The sequence below is a fragment of the Ornithodoros turicata genome, chromosome 4, assembly GCF_037126465.1.
Source record: "Ornithodoros turicata isolate Travis chromosome 4, ASM3712646v1, whole genome shotgun sequence".
Lineage (NCBI taxonomy): Eukaryota > Metazoa > Arthropoda > Arachnida > Ixodida > Argasidae > Ornithodoros > Ornithodoros turicata.
This window is the reverse complement of record NC_088204.1, coordinates 77,241,623-77,262,144: the sequence shown is the minus strand read 5'-3', so window position 1 is coordinate 77,262,144 and position 20,522 is coordinate 77,241,623. Positions and strand designations below refer to the sequence as shown.

The following is a 20,522-nucleotide window of genomic DNA, read 5'->3' as shown; positions in this document are numbered from 1 at the left end:
CGATACGTGCAGCAAAAAAAGTGAAAGTGAAAACAAAGAGAAAGAAAACGCGTAAACACATGGCGAGGTTGTCTGGAAGCGACAAACGAAATGTTTTTGCGGAGTTGAAGAATAAAAGGGGAAGATTTCGTCAAAGTCTGCATGGGCGTTTTCTCCGCGGGTAATACGCGGTACCGATGCCAGGTATGCCGGTATTTTTCGCCATGTACTGTCGTATGTACTCTGTCGACACTGATCTGGATCGTAGCTCGATATTCTATCTGCATTAAGCTTGCGCGAAACCAGACAACAGAAAAACCTGGATGGCAAGACTCAAAATCATGCCTGTTCTCAGCTGCCTGCTTCCCCGCAGGTGGTCAGCCTGTTACCCGGATTGCGAAGTGGTTGTACTGACCCTTTATGGCTCTACTACGGGCCACCATCTGTGGCGTGGCCGATTGCATACAGTATCCGCTGATTCGTGGTAGTATTCCGCTGAAGACTGGGACTGAGACTTCCCCTACGTTTCCCGTGAAGTCATCCCAGTACGCATACCAGACCCTTTTCTCTCTTTCAATGATGTCTCTCACCGATCATAGACACATTTGTTTCGCGGCGCTACAGAAATCGCTACAAACAGAAGTAGAAGTACCGGTCTACTTTACTATCAAAAACGCCAGTAGATCACGGCGTCACCTTATGCATCAGCTCCCTTCGTAAACAGCCCTTAATAGAGGACTCATAAGGCCATCATTGCCCTTACATTTCCCGAGAGAATCATCCGTGTCAATATCAAAAACAGCGACACACATCGCTCCGTAGCCCTCTTGCAGCATTCTCCTCAACTTCCTCTTCAAGTCCTGGCGGTCTTCAAACACTGCTACCGTATCCCCTCGCCCTCTTACACTGCACTGATTATCAACCGTAGAGGAGTTCCTTTCTTCCCAGTCGCACACTTCGAAGAAACCCGCTCTTCCTGTCCTCTTTATGGCACTCTGTTCCTGCAGAAGGCCACTGTTGGAACCATTCCCGTCGAACGTAAACGTGGTCGCCATTAACGATACGCTAACGCAGACCTTTGTCCAGTAGGCGTGGTACACCTTCACACTGAGCATCATCAGGGTAGTCTTCAGGGCTGGCCCAAAGTTATCCTCGTACGGACTAGGACACCGTATTCGGGGACTACCAGGACCGCACATGTCGTGCGTTCGAACTATAAGCAAGTCGACGAGCCCGGACAAAGGCTTTAGTTGGTAATTGTAATCCAGATGGCGCTCCTGGTACGGAAGCATGATAGAGACGAAATAGGTTCGGCTGTTTTCGGAAGACGTCAGGCGTGACTTCAGGTGCTGCACGAGACTCGTGAAGCCCGACACGTCACTCGGAGTTCCGCAGCGTCCTCCCGGGTAGAACCAGTCCAGGTTGACTCCGTCATAACTGTGGGTCTTGAGGACTTCAAGAACGTCGTCTGCAAATGGTTGGAAGTTTCGTTTCCTGGAAAGACAGCGTGAGTTTTCTTAGTCGTGGGGAGTATTGGCGAATTTCAGTGATCGATCAGGACCATATTTGCGTGCTCGGACGACCGCGAAATTGGCATTTGAAAAAAATTAGACGCAGACAACGGAAGTATAGGCAGTAAGAAAAGAGATGGAAGTTATTTAAGGTGGAAACTTAAGGGGTAACGTCAACGATGCGGTGGAAGCTCCGTATTCGTCAGGAATTCGTCATTAATGCCATTCGTCATTAATGGGCGACAACGTTCTTGGAACTTAAATAAATAAATTCCCCTCTTTTCTTACTGCCTACACCTTCGTTGTCTGCCTCTAATTTTCTGCGAAATACCTTCCGTAGATAACCGTCCACAAAAGAACAAGCATTCATGAGTGACGGGTATGTGACTTCAGACAGCATGAGACAGTAGCAAGAATGCTGAACACTTAGCAGTACAAATACAGCGCTACGGTCGCCCAGGTCCCATACGGGCAGAGGGGGCACAGCTACTCATGATTTATTAAATCTCACGGAGATGGCGCCCAAATCCCATCTGTGGGCAAGTTTCATCTGGCGCCAAATTCAAATGCATGTAGCACGTGATAAGTAGCGTAAGCGCGGTTTGAGTATAGATTTGACAAGATCTGTAGGTTCACAGGACATGGTGTTTCGCCTTGGGTCGCATGCGAGTGCATTCATGCCGTCGCGAACAAAATTTTACAGGCTCTAGAAACCCTTCAAGCAAATCTTACTTTGATACAAGCCGAGACCAGTTCAGGTTGTCCACCTCATGGCCACCAATAGAAACCAAGAAAGAGACGTTGAAGCGCTGCCTCTCAGCGGCACGGCGCACCTCGTCCATGCCGTGGTCGCGATCGACGGCTGGATTGCGATACGCCAGTCTAGCACCGTCACTGGCTAGAGGTGAGTGATAGATGACGTGGGTGCAATAACGCAGCGCCACGAGACGGGGGTAGAAGGCATAGGGCTGAGTACGCTGGAGAGATGTCCTGTTGAGGACGCAGACAACGTGATGGTTCTGCTTGCGACTGACAGGTGGCGCTACAAACTCAGGGCCTGTATCGTTGAAGGCAGTGTCATTTTCCTGCAAACATTAATTGAACATTACCTCGTTCCGAATTCGATTCGACAGTCGTGCAAGATTCTTCACCAATGAGCGCACCACTGTTCGGGTAGAAATGGTCGACGAGACAACCACATCCACGCGTTCTGTAATGCTATAACTTCACAGTAGTGTGGGCCCTGTTTCGTCCCACCTACATCGTCACCCATTCTAGGGCAACATCAAGGTAGGCAGTCATTGTGGGCAACGGGGCATTGCGCACATTTACGTCATCATCATTGGGAGCATTGTTGTTATCCTGAACGATCGCCAACAGGTTCGCTAGCACAACATATCAGGATCCTGCAACGCCACCTCAAGATCCCTGCGAAGCTTTTAGCATCTAGCACTTCAGCATCATCAAAGCGCTGTACTGGGGTACTACACCGTCTTGTAGACCAATACATGTTCACGCAGAATCTATTACCTGTTCGAACTGACGATAACAGAATGAGTCGTTACTCCTGAGGGCGTCTGGAACCTCTGAGTCAGCGTCGAGATCCGTCGACGTCTTCGGAGACGACGAAGTTCCATCGAAGTTCTGAGGAAAGCCCAAGGCGGAGAGGTCGTCCCTGTTCCAGTACCAAGGGATGACGTTGGATAATTTAGCGACTGTGACCGGTCGCTGTCCAAAGAAAGAGTCACCACGAACAAAGAGTGAGGAGACGATGACGATGCTGCTTCCACCCAGGAAGGCGAAGAACCAGATGGCATACAAGCTTGGCGACCTTGCTGTTACACGTCCATCGTCTTGGACATATTCCAGTAGCGGTCCCGCTTGAGGGCGCTGGACTGGTTCTTCAGGCTGGCTGGACCCTTCAGGAGAAATTTCTACAGACGTTGTCTCTTGTCCTTCTTCACGTTTGGATTGGTCTTCAGGAACGATATCTTGACGTGGTAGCGGATAGAGGCTATCTTCCGTAGCGGTTACTTCAGTGTTGGAGGCTTCCATAACGTATCCTGTTATATTGCTACCGATATGTGCGAGCTCACGTGACGAAGAAGATGGTGCACGGAACGACTTTGGGCAGATTGGCGGTGCTAATGACAATTACGTCGGTTGGGCGGATTGGATTGGCCACTGGACATATACTCATGACAATGACGATCCCATTGTCCCCCTTGCGCTGACGCCACCTAGATACAGAAGGCCTGCTTATTGCCTCCTCTCTCTCCTTCGCTACGTGCACATATATAGTCAGAATTCGTCTGCTATACTGCTGCGATTTGCCGTTCTGCGAATTCAAGAACTCGCAAATGATTGCACCTAACTTAGAACCTGCAGACTTAAATCTGCAGACAAAATGTGCAACACGCTATTGAGAAAGATATGGGACTGTATCGTGCTTTATTTTAAAGTTTTCCGCATTTAGTATACGGGGACGTTCAATCACTACTCGCAGACGACGGCGGTTCGTCTCCATGGCTACGATTGCTGAAAGCACGTTCGTGATTGGCTACGGCCGTTGGAAACACAGTCCTGATTGGCTGACTCTTAGTTGTTACGTCACGTGGACGAGTGAGCAGGCTTTCTCTATCTAGGTGGTGTTGCCTGTGCACACTACGTGCAGCCAGCGGTGCACCCCCATGCATAACCTATACATGAAGTGTAGGATACTTGCAACATCCTTTGTGCTGTCTGGTGCTCCTCTAGCGCAATCATAAGCAGACAAGGCGGTAATTTCGGGGGCTTGGTGACCTGGAAAGTAACCTGTCGTATTGTCCATTCCCATTAGAGGTGCTTGGTTACTGGCGACGTGTCCGGGATGGCTAGAGCATCAGATCGTCGATTCGAGCTCCATGGTCATGCTCGAAACCGATAAGTCCCGACTTCCAACCACCGGTTCAGCAGTCGGGGGTGTCCCGAGAGTGCTGCGAAGACTTTCCAGACGGATGTCCGCAGAGTTTCCCCTGAAGTCGGCCCAAGACTCACTAACCCCATGTCTCCCTAGCCGGGAAGGAATTGCTCGCTGTCCACTCTCCACGCGTCTGTGCGTCACTCAAGGCCACAGTTGCTTCGCGGTGCTCCAATCTGGAACAGTGAAAGCTTCCGCGCCAGGAGCAGACGATTGCAGGAAATCCCAGTGCTCTTTGCGCACGCGTTGCATCCTGTGAGATTAGTGTCACGCGGAAGAGAGAACAGTCCTTCACATTTCGTTTTCGCTTACCTTAACACCTCGCTGACAATGGGCCGACAGAGGAGAAATCGAAACAGTTTGGAGACGTTCTCCTCCTTTTTGATAAGCAAGTTCCCATAGTTCAAAGTGGCGCCAAGCTCCTTGGGATATTCTGAAGTCCTCTATCCAGTGGTTAGCGCGCTCGCCATATCACGTCGAGACTGGGAGATACCCGGGTTCGAATCCCGGTGCCGCCTGTGCCGTCTGTGGTTTTTCCTGGGTGCTCCTCAGACGCTGTCAGACATATGTCGGCACAGTTCCCTTAGAAGTCGGCCCAGCGCGCACACTGCCCCCATAGCGTTAATCGTGACGTTGCGCACCTCTGTGAGGCCAACAAAAGCGAGTTCTTTCAGCACTACCGCCACCACCGTGTATCTACCAGGTCCAGGTTCGAGCGATGCAGGACAACAACAACAACAACAACTTTATTGTGAGATGATGAATGGGGAGTTTCATCGCCAGGGGGCGATACTGTACCCCATATTGCTGGTGGTGATGCGGGGAATGAAATAATGAGCCCCTTCGCAATAAGGATCGAAGTCCTATATGGTGTCCAGAAAGGTGAAGAGAGCTTTGAGGGCGGAGCGTTGGTGGGCTGGATGTGCCCAGGGACCAAAGAAAAAAGACTTAAGGAAACCATTATTTTCTAACAATGAGACGAAAGTGTTCGCCTCGGTAGAGAAGGCGGTACACACGGTACACGTGCTTGCTCGTATCGTATACTCAGCGTTAGCCAAACATTTTTCGTTCGCTCCCACGACATACGTTCGGAACGAGAAAAGTGCCCGACAAGTACAAGTAAAGCAACATGCTGTGCATCTTCTTGCACTTGTGTCCGGAATGTGAGTTCTACAAAGTCCTGCAACATGCAAGTCGCCCGGCACTTGAACCTCGTGACTCACATATAACGGCTACAATAGGAAAGCACTGCTACGAGATTCCGTATACTTTACCTCGAAAAAAGAAAAAAAGTCTCAAGGCCACTCTGCCTCCAAATCCGTCTTCCAGGGTACATCATTTACATCTTGACGGCGTTTTCATTTCCGTCTCTGCTCCGACCTTCAGCTTTACATAGCAGGTGCAGATATTGACTGGAAACACTCGCGTCACAAATGTAAATACGGAACGCCACGCCTATACGGAACATTCCAAGGCGAGCCCCGGATTTTCCTCATTTCGGAAGTTGTAAAGTTACATAAATTTATCGGAAGAACCTCCAGGTTGCCAAGAGGGTCCTTCTCTCCACCAGCAGCAATTTGTACATTTCTCACCTTTATCCCTCTCTCGCGTGCTCTCTATACAGACTCGTTCGTTACTATGCGGATATATATGCACCAAGTATATATAGTATACGTGCATATTGGAATGTACTTTTTTTAGCAGTCGGTCGGCGGTCTACACTATTCGTTACCGCGCCGAGATGCTGACCACAAGAACCGATAAGAAGGAGTTCATTCGTCAAGCGAGCGTTCACTTCTGCTGCTGCTGTGTTTTCGGATTTTTTTTTCTCAATCCTTTCACTTTCTGGGCTGTTAAAGAAATTCGCCACGCGGTGAATGTATACGATCACATGCATGGAGCGGCTGTGCACTCCTGGAGAGAAGTGCGTCGGAGTAAGAGTTGTGGGTGAGATCACAGTATATTGATATACGTTACGAAGTGGGACATTCCCTCTCTCACACATCCTCGCCTTCATGAATGAGTGTTTCGTCTTAGAAAAGTGAATAGTACCGCGCTATCACGCGGGCATTTCAATGGTCATTGAAGTGTATGGCGATTGAACTGCAATGCTGACTGGCTGCTGCTACAAATGCTTTTTTTCAGTTACCATTGACTGAGACGCACTCTGACTTGATGGAAGGTTCGTGAAGCACTATTGAGGAAGTCAAGAGTATTCGAGGGATACCGCTGGCACTCTGGTACACGTGAACAGCTAAGCACTGAATGGCGAAGGAAAAGTTTGACCGAGTTGAGTCAAGTTTTTCTTTGCTCACTGAACAGTTACGAAAGGCTGGAAAAGCGCGAAGGAAAAGTGCGACAAATTTTGATGAAGTCAAGAAACTACAGGGTGACAGTCATTTCATGTGACTGCGCTCGCAAACTGACTTTTCTACTGTCGAGGACACGTCGTGTTGTAGAAAAATGTTTATAGAATTCGTTGTTACATGTAATAAAACCATGTGTTTTCCTTTTGTTTAAGTCGATTGATGAACGGATGAATGCCACCAACTGCGCGCCACCTGCCTTCTCAACCTTTGAAGGAACACTGGATCGGAGACAGCGGCGTATTGTCTTTTCAATGGTGCTCGAGATGTTCAATGGCCATTGGAATGATCATGAGACAGTGGCATTAGCAAGGTGAAACGAGCAAGGTGAGCCTGCAGAGAAGGAAAGAAATGTGAAGTCACTCTCAGCGACTTGCGGACAAGGTAGGTATTCTGCGAGAACCTCCATCTGTCAGTAGGACCAACATGCTAAATCTTCTCTGGGGTCGCGTCGTTCTTTCGTGACGTCACACTCATAGGTTTTTATTTTGCCACGAAAGCATCACATATTTAGAAAAAAAGAGAGGGAAGATAACTGAGAATGCGGCTTCATTCTTTTGCGGTACCGCAATGATGATGATGATAATGCCAACAAGAAAAACGGTTTCCCATCGGTTTCCGGCCTGCTTTATCGTTCGTACATTGAACAGAAGCACTAAAAACATACAACGATCCGTATTGGTTCTGTCAAATAAAATAAATAAACTAATTAATAAATCAGCGCAGCCTCAAGAGATTCGCTAAGCGTCAGATGTCGATCTGACTCACTCTGACTCAGGTGCCACTCACTATACTCATGCGTCTCGACCTGGCACTAAAAACATACAACGATCCGTATTGGTTCTGTCAAATAAAATAAATAAACTAATCAATAAATCAGCGCAGCCTCAAGCGATTCGCTAAGCGTCAGTTGTCGATCTGACTCACACTGACTCAGTAGGTGCCACTCACTATAGTCATGCGTCTCGACCTGGCACTAAAAACATACAACGATCCGTATTGGTTCTGTCAAATAAAATAAATAAACTAATCAATAAATCAGCGCAGCCTCAAGCGATTCGCTAAGCGTCCGATGTCGATCTGACTCACTCTGACTCAGGTGCCACTCACTATACTCATGCGTCTCGACCTGGCACTAAAAACATACAACGATCCGTATTGGTTCTGTCAAATAAAATAAATAAACCAATTAATAAATCAGCGCAGCCTCAAGCGATTAGCTAAGCGTCAGATGTTGATCTGACTCACTCAGTGACTCAGGTGCCACTCACTATACTCATACGTCTCGACATGAGGACAACTATTTTCCCCACAACCGCGACGCACCTCTGGATGTCCTCCCACGTGACATGAAGTGAGGCGAGGAAGGGTTCGCATGCTCTCGTGAACATGACTGGCACTATTTATCGTTCAACTCTCAACTTCGCCAACTACCGCTATACGGTCGCTCCGTTTGACGCTGCTCACCCGATCTCTTCCGACTGGCCGTCCACCTATCGCGCTTAGCAGCATGTTGCCAACCAACTTGAAAAACCAGCCATGAAACATCGGCGGCGTCACATCAGTCGAGATTTATTATCCATCTAATCTCCGCGTCGCTCTTATGGGCACTTTTTTTTATTTTTCAAACTGGAAGGGGGGGGGGGCAAGTTCAAGGTTGCCCGACAGGTATCCACATCTTCCGAGCACGGCTGCGTTGCGACCACCGAGGTGGATGTCCTACGGTAGAGGACTACGGAACGGAGGGTGACTTATTTTGACAGGGTGCGAGGGAGGTGCTGTATAAATAAGGGTGGCAACGCGAAAACTATTCGCATTCGAGAAAAACGGTTGCCAGGTGGTTGTTGTGGTGAAAGTGAGAGCCCCAGTTCGACGACATGAAGTTCCTGGTAAGTTGGCGCTTGGTCAGTTTCGGTGTCCAGATAGGAGGGTACGGAATATATTCGAGTAACCAGCCACGTAACCAACTAGTCTGCGCCCCTTTCACTGTTATCGATATTCAAGTACAGCTTCCAGTACTCGTAGTGCGCTTTTATGGTACTGTCCTTTGGTATTCTCCAGCCAGTAAAGTAACGATCTGTTAGGCTACGCGAAAACAAAAATTGTCAAAGGCAACTTGGGTTGGTATCGGGGTACTTGGATTTAAGAGAACCAGTAAACGCATGTGATCGTTTGCATTTACGTTTGCACGCAAATGCATGCGCTTTAGTTATAATTGAGAAGGCATGTTATCGAACAGTGTAAAATATTTGAGGAAGACAAAACGGCCACTCCGAACTCTGTTGAATCTGTTCGAGAAAAGGATGTGGTCAAACATTGCGACTTGTTCCATCCTCCACGTAGCAATACATGATAATTCATAGGTAGGACCCCTACTTGATGACAATACACGCTATAGACTACCTCCATAGGTAGTTCAATAGGTAGTTTACTAACTAACTAATTAGATTGTTCCTTCCTGAGTGCCCTACGATCCGCAGGGCATGGTCGATACTTTCTCTGGATTTCAGTCGAGGTCGTATAACAGTGCAGACGGGAAGCTCTGCGTGCTTTTTACGGCGATTGCAGAAAGCGCTGTTTATAAGGCTCAATGCATCGACACCATACGGTTAAGGCAGTAGTGCTCTGCGATAATGTTAGGTGTGAGCGTTGCAAAACAGGTCAAACAATATCTTGAAACACTGATACCCGTGACAGGTGAAACACCACTTGTATCTACGTTGACCTGTCCCAACATTGCAGTTGTGCGTAGCTTCACTATATCACACGCTGAAGGAGTGGCTGCAGCAACAGACGTTAAAACTGTTGCTGTGGTAACCTGTGAACTCTAGGCGAGCGATGTTAATGAACTCCTTTAAAGAAAGAAAAATCTTTCCTACTTGATGACCACAGACATATTTTAGGCAGTCCTCCTACTTGATGAGAAACATACCTTGTACGTTGTTCCTTGACATGCTGTGAGTTCTTGTTCAAGTGTTGGTATTCAGTTCGTTGTAGCCTAGTCCGTTTGAAATGTTAGCGGGAGCCAGTATGTATGACTGACACTTCCGCTTTGATACCAATAATTATACGTGTAGGGGACAACCTTCATAGGTGGTTCTTCTATATCAAGTAGTAGTAATATTTTTGAAACGCAATATGGTCAAGCGAGCATTGTCCAGTCTTTGCGCATTGTTCCTCTAGTCTTCAGAAAAAGGTAGTTCTACTTGATGACAATACACAGGTTGAAAAAGCGATGTGGCCAATAGAAGGTCTCCTCTTGAATCCGCGTTCTAAGGTGCGTGGGGGTGAAGGACAACAACGTGAGTCTGTTCTTCGTTGTAATGCGAGAGTGTAATGGAGAGTGTCGCGGTCGAACACTGTGCATTATCCCATGTATTCAACAGAAGAAAAAATTCCTTTAGTTGATAACAATACACACATTACCTTCGTACTTAATCCGATACCGAGCCTTGGAGCAAGCCCTTGTGGCCAGACTTCCACTTTAATCCCAGCACATCTTCGTACGGTTACAGCAGGTAGTTCTACTAGATGACAACGCATCTACGGTGCAGGCCTATACCGTCACAGGTGGTTTCCGATGACAATACACCAATTCTTGGTGACAATACACCGGGGAGCCAGAGTGATGACTGAAGCCCTGCCTTAATAGACCTCTACCTGTTTGTAAACAAATGACGTCATAGTGTTCGACAGCGCAAACAATAGACCTCCACCTGAGAAACGTCACCATGACGTTGGTAGACAGACTGAAATCGGAAGCAGCTTCGCCCCTAGCTTCGAGCATATTTCAACTCTACCAAATTGGCGGCGCTGTCGAACACTATGACGTCATTTGTTTACAAACAGGGAGAGGTCTATTTGGTAGACTTGAACTACACTCGAAGCTAGGGGGCGAACAAGGTCGCGCCCGAAAGCCACGGTCGTGAGGCGATTACGATGGTCCCTGAAAGGGACGCGACCTTCGGTCCTACTTTTCTTTCAACAGGAGGCAGCGAACAAGTGCCCATTTGTGAAACCCAGCCCTCCCCTTCCGATTTGTTTCGGTTTCAGTCTGTCTACCAACGTCATGATGACGTTTCTCGGGTAGAGGTCTGTTGCCCAGAAGGGTCAGTAGTGCTCAAAGGGCAGTCCGCTGATGGACTGAATTTAACCGTGGACCAAGTAATTTTGTCCTTGTGAGAGGGCGAGAGTGTAACTCATTTAGAGACACTGTGATCGTGGCCCTGAAAGGTTGATGGTGCGGGCAATGAAGAAGAATGCATTTTCCAAGAGACCACAGTGACGGCGTCTTGGAGAGCTATCCACGTTAAAAGGAAAGGTTAACAGAGAACGAATTTGACATGGAGTGAAAGGCGTGATGCATGCGGTGTATCTCTCTTGCGTTGCCCTGTCATACATTTGTTCCTCTAACCGAAATGCGAACTGGCACACGGGAAAATGACTATTTAGGTCCCATTGAATAAAGCGTAGGTCTCGTTACCAGCATGAATAATTATCTTATCACATCGTTTACCTTGCAGGTTCCCCTCGTGTGCCTAGTGGCAGCCGTATACGGCACCGCTGAAGTGGACCCCAATCTTCCGTTATCCTACGGTCTCACGCCAGCCGTGAAGCAAACAGTGTACACCAGGAAGGTACCTGTCTTGGCGTCGAGAGTGGTCCCTGCTAAAGAAACTGGCTACTTCATCCAGCAGTACCACACACGCTACTTGTCTCAACCTCACCGCTACAGCTACGTCACCTTTCCACGATACCACCCAGGGCTCCACACCTACTACGGGTAAGGCTCTGTTTCGTTTTTAAACAAATATTGGTGCACTGTCACAACGTACGCCACAGAAACACAACAGTCACCACTAAGATACATCTGTCGTCTGCGACGGATGACATCTGCTGCGCGTTTTGGCCATGTTGTCGTCTGTTTCGAAGTTCGGTTGTGGTGGACGACTGTGTGATTACCGTGGGACTCCAAGCCCTTTTCCATGAACTTGTACAGTCCATGCAAAGGGGCTCTCTCTCTCTCTCTCTCACACACACACACACACAGACAGACAGACAGACAGAGGGATCTGCCACTAGCGAACTTATTACAGCATATAAATAATCGTATACCGAATGCCAGTTCGAGGCCAAGATACGTGCGGTATCGAGATACTTGGTTCTTGTGAGACATTAGCGAAGGTTGAAATGGACAAGTAGTTACACATGTGTGGCCACCAATGGCTTCATTTACCTTCCTATCGTACTACAAGAAACCATGCAAAAACAGAGGAAGGTATAACAGCTTTAATAAAAAAACAGGACGTAGCCAAACGCCATAATTTACATTTCTACAGCATATAACCCGGAAAGCCTCCATATATAATCTTATCACCTGTAGACTGATTCAATTTTGTTTTTCTGCTAGGGGATATATGAGTTTCCTTCAGGGCCCCTCAGAAAAAAAAAAGAAAAGAAAAAGAAAACGCTCCCTAACGTTGACGTTTTGTCCTTCGGCAGTTTCCCGTACCAGCACTACTACGGCAGGTACGACCCATCAGTACCAGTTTACCAGGGCTACCACCCTCTTGTATCATCGAGCTACGTCCATCACTACGAAACCGTTCCCCAAGTCGGCCTTCGCCATGAAGTCCCGGTTTATGAAGTCCTCGTTCGGCCAACCGTCCAGCCCGTCGTTCAGCCAGAAGTCCAACCTGTCGTCCAGCCAGCTGTTGCACCGGTTCCCGACCAAACCCCACTTCTCGAGCCAGCTCCAGAGCACGTTCAAGAACCACACCCGGAAGTCGTCCAGAGACCAGGATCTCAACCCGCCTACACTCCAGCTCCGGAAACCGTACCCGAGGTCGCCTCTGAACCAGCACCTGAACCAGACGTCGTCCACCCCGAGCCAGACGTACCAAGACCGCCACGCAGGCCAGTTCAGGACGCTTATGCCAGGCCGGAACCGGTTGCGCCGCAAGACTCGAAGAACGAAGTGCCCGTTACCGAACCAGTTAGGCCTAACCTCGATGAAGCTGAACCGGAATACCCGAACATCCGCTATTAAATAGAAAACATTTAAGAATATATGAATTGCCCTTCTCAACGATGACCTTGCGATTTCGCCTGTGATGACGTCGTAAGTCAAGTACCACTGCCCAACGAATATTTATCTGTTGCGTGTGCTTTTGTTCGGCAAAGCCGCCATTTTGCCTGAAAATGTCAAAGTGCCAAACGAGACAAATAAAAAGGAAAGTTTTCATAGGTTCCGTGGTCGAACCTTACTGACGTTGTGTCAGCACCCTGCACAATCCAGCGGAGCACCGGGAGGCTCTGCTTCCATCACAGTTGTTTCATAAGGTTTACAACGGCGTGGTACGAGATTAACCTAGCCTGAAATTGCTACGGAAAGCTCTTGAAGCGCTGAAAGACCGCGTGATGTATACGTCTGTCTGTGGTCCGGTTCACATAAAGGCTTTTCAGAAGCTAGCAACCGCAAGCAATCCTCCTCCCCTGCCTGGAGCTCGTATATGCCCCTAGTCGCTGGTGGTGACGATGGAACTGCTTGCCATAGGCCCAGTTTCCCCAACGCTGGTTAACTTTGAACCGAGATCAAGCGTTGCTAAAACTTGAAGCTAGCACTCAATTATTTTTTGCAAACGTTAGTCGGTGACGCGATGAATGATTCGATAACAATAACTCCCTTTAATGAAGCACAGTTAAGCGTTAAAATCAAGTTAAGGTACCGTTGATCTCGGTTCAAATGTTAATGGGCATTGGTGAAACCGGGCCATAGTCGGTCACGCTCAGGCAGGAAACTTCACGACTATCGCCGGGAGGGGTGATTGTGCATCCTGGGCCGACTTCAGAGGCAACTGCGCCCTTTTTGCCTAGCATACGGGTACAATCGTGTGACGAGAAAACCGCCACTATAGCCGGGTCAGTCTGCATGCTTGTTCATAAATACGCGTCTCTAGAAGAAGAATAGTCTCTCGTTGTGAGGCTCTTTTCCAATGACATCTCCCCCCGGTAGTGTTGTCACCCGTTATGTAATAATACCCCAAACGCAGTGACGCAGGACCCACATCGCGCGCAATCGAGGCAGCGGTCGTGACCGCCCTCAGCTGCGGAGAAAGCAAGTCCCGGCGACAGAGATCAGCACCGGAGACATTTGTCCCCCGTTCGCGAACGTGATTACGCACTTCAAGGAGGGTTGGCGCAGGCGCAGTGACTCCCTTTCTCCTTAGCCTACTCACTAATCATCCTTCCGGTTCCGGGCTGGCAAGATGGCGGTGATAATCATCCTTCCGGTTCCGGGCTGGCAAGATGGCGGCGATGGTGGCGGCCATGGAGGTAAGGCGGCGCGGCCGCAGCGGCCCCACGTACGAAGAAAAACAACATGGACAAACGCCGAAATAATTGAAATGGCATTTCGCTTAATGTGAATCTCATTCATGCAGACATCCTGAACCAATGTCTCCTTTTAGTTTGAAACTTGAGTGGGTGTATTGTGCCAAGCTCTCGCCAGACAGCGTCAAACGGAAACTTGGATCACGTCACGAACGTGAAGTGCGGACGGCGCAGGCGCAGGTCCAGCGCGATTGCATTACACGCCGATCCAGAATGTGTGCGACAGTGCGTTTGAGGTATAAGATAAGTGTTCCAGCCTGCGCCAAGGAGTCTACGTTCACAGGTAGTTCACTTGATGGCAATAGACATTGGTTAGCTTGTGGCCTGGCCCACGTCCGTGTGTCTGGACTTACAATTTGATGCCGATACAAATAGCATGTAGAAATGGCGCTAGCCAGAGCCTCATAATCATTACTTGTCACAACGGAGGCGGCCGCGTTTACCAACATTTTATGCAGTGTGGTCAGCTTATAGTGATCATGTGTAACTGTGCCAAGCTTTGGAAATGTCGCGACACCAGAAACCACGTGAATGGGTGTCATGGTTTCATCTCAGATGTATCAGTGCATTGATAATGTACGTTGCAAAATGTGTACAGTACTTTTAGGTTTATATACAACAGTACTGCTGAGAACTGCTATACACTAAAAAGGAGGCATGGTGGGAACCCTTTCTTGATGTGCATTGTGGTACTTCCACTGCGAAAGCTTATCATGCTGTGAAACCGACGTTGGCTTTCAGTCTGAGAACATATAGGTAAACGAGCCGAGGCGAGCACCATCTGTAGGGACAAACACACCACATAGAGCCTTCAAGAGCCTAAAGGACAAAGTCAACAAGTAATTCACGAAAAAGCCGATGTATGACAAATTCTCGTGTATTAATATGTGAGTGAGTGAGTGAGTGAGAAAACATGTGAGAGAAAATGGAAATGTGTCTATGGCCTGCCCGTCCAGATTACTTGAGGCTCCCCAACAGGCCTCCCCCTGTTTGTAAACAAATGACGTCATAGTGTTCGACAGCGCCACCAATTCGGTAGAGGTGAACTAAGCCCGAAGTTAGGGGCGAAGAAGGCCTTGCCCGAAAGCCGCGATCGTGAGGGGATTGGGATGGTCCCTCAAAGGGACGCGACCTTCGGTCCGTATTTTCTTTCAATAGGAGGCAGCGAACAAGTGCCCATTCGTGGAACCCAGCCCTCCCCTTCCGATTTGTTTCGGTTTCAGTCTGCCTACCAATGTCATGGTGACAATTCTCGGTTAGAGGTCTATTCCCAAGAAGGCCATGCCAATGTGGTGTGAAGTACATGCCTGCCCCAAATACTGTTCGTTAAAGATTAAAAAAACGCCAATGTCATGCAAAGGTAGCACCCCTGACGGCAGTTAGGAGGGCCCAGATTCAACCCCTGGCACTGGCATTCATTGACGTTTTCGTGAATTAGTTGTTGTTTCCGTCTGCGCTTTGTCCGGAGTTCGCTACTGCAAAATATTTGGACATAGGATAGTGCTACACGCTATGGTATGCTCCATGTAATCCTTCTGCAGGCCCTTAAGAAAGAATTATTTTAAGAATTATCTTTCTTAAGGAATATAGCCTTAGGCGACACACAATATATGTGGCTCTATGCACACATAATTTATGGCATTCTCGCAGTATCATTATCCCAAAAGCTGGACGATACTACTCGTCTGGAAGATTGGAACAGGTGCGGTCTTGTGCATTTTTAACGGACTAGCAGCTCTATTATATTAGCAACTAAGACCATTAGCTAGGCGGGCCCAAAGAAAGAGATTAATTTCTCAGGCACTGGCAGTGGTCATGTGCTCTCCGGGCCACAATTAAAGAAGGCAGGGGATACGTGCGCGCACGGAGCGGCCGTTGGTCTGTTAGAGTGCGCCGGCATCAACCATGGCAGTGGCAGGCGACATCACCCAGCTCGCAAGTTTGAAGTAAAAGCGCTCTGATCCGTTGTGTGTTAATCTCCTTAGAGTCTTGAGACCATAGAAGCATGTTTCATTGCTACTTAGAGGTGCTTTAATTCATGGCAAACGTGGTGATGGTGATGGTGAGGCGAGAGGGCTTGTCTTTGTCGGCCTCACAGATGTGGGGAACGTCACGACTGACGCCCTGGGGGAATGTGCGCCCTGGGCCGACTTCTAGGGGGACTGTGCCGACATACGTCTGAAAGCGTCTGAGGAAAACCCAGGATTAAACACGCGAACACCTCTCTTCATCCAATCAGTAGACAGCATCACCTCGCTTTCTCTTGAATGATAATGTGTGGTACTCGCTTTTCAAGATCGTTTCTGGAGCTGTTAGTTACAAAATGTCAGTATATAGTGGTACAACAGAGGTGAAACCACAGTGCAGGAGAGGCACCGCTGGGGTTTTACCGCTTTTAAATGAGAAACCATTTAAAAACCACTATACTCTAATACCACTTGGCGTTGAAGGTATCCTAAATGAACAATGAAATATACAAGGTCTGCCTCGTGGGTTGGTGACACATTGTCGGCGGTATTAGTTTCTTCAAAAAAAAAAAAAAAAAAGTGGTTGCGCTTCAGAGAGCAAAAATCCTAACGTTGCTGAACCGACCTAAAACGTTCAAATCAACTGAATGAGCAAGTTCCAAACGCGCTATTATTCGAAAAATAAAAAGGCAGATGAAGGACATGTGTTTCAAGTGGAAGTAACAATGGGACTAGACATGTAGACAAGAGCTTATGAAGAAGGGGTTCATGTTGATGAACATCGTCAGGATGACGAAAGCATTGCGTCAGCACACGATTCCCATTCGGCTTGCCACACTGAGGTTATGATGATGATGATGATGATTCTGGTTTTTAACTGAGGTTATCACTGGCGAAACACAGAAAATCTTGTTCGTGGCTAGAACGAATAGTAACCCGAAACGTACTCTCGAACTCGTTGGCTGTTTCCTTCCGATCCTTACTTTAGTTCAGTGCCACAAAATAGCATCAAACGATACGTGATATGCGAGGCACGAATCTCAAACATACACAGTTGCTCCATGTTGGAGCTCACCTTCCCCGCTAGGCCTAAGGTGACCGTTCGCATTCAAAACCGAAAAATCGTCTGCATCACCAGGAGCAAGTTCAAGGGCGTAACATGCGAAGTTCAATGTCTTCTGTGCTCGCACGGTGTACATAATTGATGTAATATATCCCCGCCGTGTGCTTCGAAAGGGTTCAAGAAAGGAGGAAAGGTGGGAATAAATTCGCCAGACGGCGTGGCTCTCGGTATAGTCTGGTGCATAGCAGGCGACTGGGCACAAGTGCAGTGTGTTTTCCCAAAAAGGACATAGCAACGAAGCAAGAAGACGATTCAAGATGACATTGCGGACATTGGTAAGTTGCATTTTGTAGAGGGTTATAGCTACTTTTGTTAGCCTTGCCGTGTTTTTTCACGAGCCACACTCCCCAGAACACTCCAACGGAAAATGGCAAAGCAAATGTCAAAGCTTTCTGCTCGTACGTAAACGCTCAACGTCATCTTTTTTTTTTTTTTCGTACATGCTAACCGTGGAGAATATCCTGCGGCGCAACAGCAAGCTATTTCGTAGCAGACGACAGAAAGAGACGCAGATTGCGTCGTCTGCTAAGTTCGCAGTACGCCATTTCCGATATTTCAGCACCGTGCGAATACTCCACCCACATACCACGCGGCGGAACTTCTGCCCTGTGGAGGTAGTGTTAAGGAGGAACTTCTGCCCCGTGTAAAAGGAGGTAGTGTTACGATATATTAATCCATCTCGGAAGAACAGCACGCTTATTTAGTGCGGCCCCTCGTATAACCAGTTGACGAAAGAAAGTAGAAGGAATTTTGCTACTTTTTAAACTTAGCAGAAGACAGGAGAGAAAGTAAGAAAATATAAGAAAAGCTTGTGCGATTACTGCATCAATGCTGTCGGTCAGTGTCTGCATACCAGGACGAAGCGGGACGCGAGCGAGACAATGCGGTAGTAATTAATTATAGTTAATTGGCAGGAGGCATAACTACCAGTCATAGACTCGCAGTCTCAAAATGAAGGCTATGCAGAAGTGCGGCAGGAAGTTAGTGAATGCATAGCACAACATTGCACAGAGGATGAAGCAACCACAAAAGGACTTGAATGTCACAGCTCACATATACTTCATTCAGTTTCATTTGGTACATGAAAAATGTGTATCTCTATTGGTTGTATAATAGTCCCCTACTCGAGAAACTCCATCCTGACGTTGGTAGACAGACTGAAACCGAAACAAATCGGGAGGGGAGAGCTGGGTTCCACGAATGGGCACTTGTTCGCTGCCTCCTATTGAAAGAAAAGTAGGACCGAAGGTCTCGTCCCTTTCAGGGGCCATCGTAATCCCCTCAAGACCGTGGCTTTCGGGAGCGATCTTGTTCGCCCCTAGCTTCGAGCGTAGTTCAACTCTACCAAATTGGTGGCGCTGTCGAACACTATGACGTCACGAGTTTCCAAACATGTCTAGGTCTATTCCTCTACCAAAGGCCGCTCATAGGGAAGAGAGCTGTCCTTCTGAATATGGACCTGTGTACTAGAGTGTAACACAGAAGACACGGTGCAAGATGCGCCGACATTGACCAGAAGAACCGCGCTTGTCTGTACGGCCCAGTCTCTAAATTTCTTGGTCGAGGCGCAATGAGGCAGACGTATTAAGACTGGGCAAAAGAGTGTGCCAGAGCATACTTAGCGTTGATCTTACATCTTTGCGTTTCCAGCTGATACTCGCTGGCGTGCTCGCCCTAGCAGGCGCCACAGCAGAGGTCGACCCCAACTACCCACTCTCCTATGGCCTGAAACCTGAGACGCGGTATGTGTCCCCCAAGGACGTCGTGGTGAAGAACCGCGCCCAGGGTCCAGTGCCATTTGGAGGTCCTCAACCCCAGGGATGGAGGCTACGTCCGTTCTTCCAGCCACAGCAAGTCGTTGCTCCGTACCCGGAGAGTCGTGTGTGGCTTTCTAGGCCACAAGTAGCTTATTATTATACTTATCCCCACGGCTACTATGGGTAAGTGTACGTGCTAAAAAGCAGTCTGCATATTTGAAGCGGAACAGAGTTTGTAGTCCCCCCCAAAAAAAATACTTGACAAAGAACAGGATTGTAGGGAAAAATCTTTCGAGGAGTTAGCGTTAGGCCGTACTGCAAGACACAGTCACAGGCAGGCCGCGCTAACGAAGGATTGTAGCACTCGCTCGCATATATACAGTTAATAAACGCAAAGGGGCATTACCGTCAGCCCAACAGGGACGTTGCGGAAGACGTCGAACATTCGTTCCTATTTTACTGGGTTAATGTTTAAAGGAAATTCGAAAATGTGGTCAGAGATTTTTTTTCCTGCCAGCGGAAACGGAATACAGAAGCCGGAATCCCTTGTTCGCTCCTGTTGTACCTTCGTTCGTACGTACCTTCAGTTGAGCCATTTCGTGGAGAGGGGAAGAAAATATAACAGAGAAAGAGGAGGAGAGTGGTGGTGGTGGGGGGCAAAGGATTTGAAAGGAGCTGGTGCTCAACGTCCAAGCTCGCAAGACGCCGTGAGACGTATAATGACTGCTGAAAAACTGCTATAGGTAACGGATTCCGGTACGGTAACATCAACATTTGGCGTGCGTGGTCCCTAATCGAAGTCAAGTCAAGTCATTGACTTATTACCCTCGCTGATATGGCCCGCTGCTAGAGCTCCGCTACTGTTTTACTCTCGATCAATTTTGCCTTCACACTGACACGATCGCTTTCTGTATTACAGGTTTCCGTACCAATATTACCCCGTCAACTTCGTGTACCCCGTGAAATAAACCCGTCTGAAGCCACAACATGGCACCCTGCTGATCGAACAGCGCCTGGTGAAGCACCACGTATATATGCGAAGACAAAATCCAGTACAAACCAGCTCTACAAAAACTCTGCCATGTTTAACCAGGACGAACGCATCTGTTGATGTTGAACTTGATGGTTGTGAGGGTCATTATGCTTTGGTGTCGTGCGTTTGTCTGTGGGGGTTACGTTTGCGTTTACGTGTGCTATGTGTGTAAATAAAGGTTTCCTCGAACATGTGCGAGACAACACGGATCACACAGCCATACCTTTGCATGCATGAGTCCAGCGCAGCATGTATCGACAGCGACGAGACAGGACGAAAAAGCAACACCACAGTACAGCACCTTCAACGTGCATCCATTCCACAGAATGTCATTCAAGCATATCCAGCCGTACCAACGTTGCCATCTTAGTCAAGTCAGCATATGATTAGCACAGTTCGTATCGGCATCATTAGTACAGGAAATGCAATAATGAG

The 20,522-nt window shown here is 48.1% G+C and overlaps 3 protein-coding genes across 4 annotated transcripts; 2 read left to right on the top strand and 1 right to left on the bottom strand.

Annotated features, from left to right (window-relative positions):
• Positions 1-622: 622 nt before the first annotated feature.
• On the bottom strand, positions 623-3,625 carry LOC135393501 (chitotriosidase-1-like). The gene is made up of 3 exons (XM_064623911.1): positions 3,021-3,625; positions 2,223-2,575; positions 623-1,473 (listed from the first exon to the last, which is right to left on the bottom strand). Exons 1-3 carry the CDS (start codon positions 3,543-3,545, stop codon positions 684-686), a joined length of 1,668 nt encoding a protein of 555 aa, XP_064479981.1. The 5' UTR covers positions 3,546-3,625; the 3' UTR covers positions 623-683.
• Positions 3,626-8,554: 4,929 nt separating this feature from the next.
• Positions 8,555-13,062, top strand: LOC135393500 (keratinocyte proline-rich protein-like). The gene is made up of 3 exons (XM_064623910.1): positions 8,555-8,704; positions 11,339-11,598; positions 12,318-13,062. Exons 1-3 carry the CDS (start codon positions 8,693-8,695, stop codon positions 12,862-12,864), a joined length of 819 nt encoding a protein of 272 aa, XP_064479980.1. The 5' UTR covers positions 8,555-8,692; the 3' UTR covers positions 12,865-13,062.
• Positions 13,063-14,445: 1,383 nt separating this feature from the next.
• Positions 14,446-20,272, top strand: LOC135393499 (uncharacterized). 2 transcript variants are annotated; one of them, XR_010422661.1, is made up of 3 exons: positions 14,446-14,490; positions 18,948-19,237; positions 19,974-20,272. XR_010422661.1 is itself a non-coding variant. In XM_064623909.1 (3 exons), the coding sequence occupies exons 1-3, from the start codon at positions 17,555-17,557 to the stop codon at positions 20,020-20,022; spliced, it is 357 nt and encodes a 118-aa protein (XP_064479979.1). In that variant the 5' UTR covers positions 17,403-17,554; the 3' UTR covers positions 20,023-20,272. The 2 variants fall into 2 exon arrangements, 1 of the variants encoding a protein (XP_064479979.1); XM_064623909.1 differs by lacking the exon at positions 14,446-14,490 and adding an exon at positions 17,403-17,572.
• Positions 20,273-20,522: the final 250 nt, after the last annotated feature.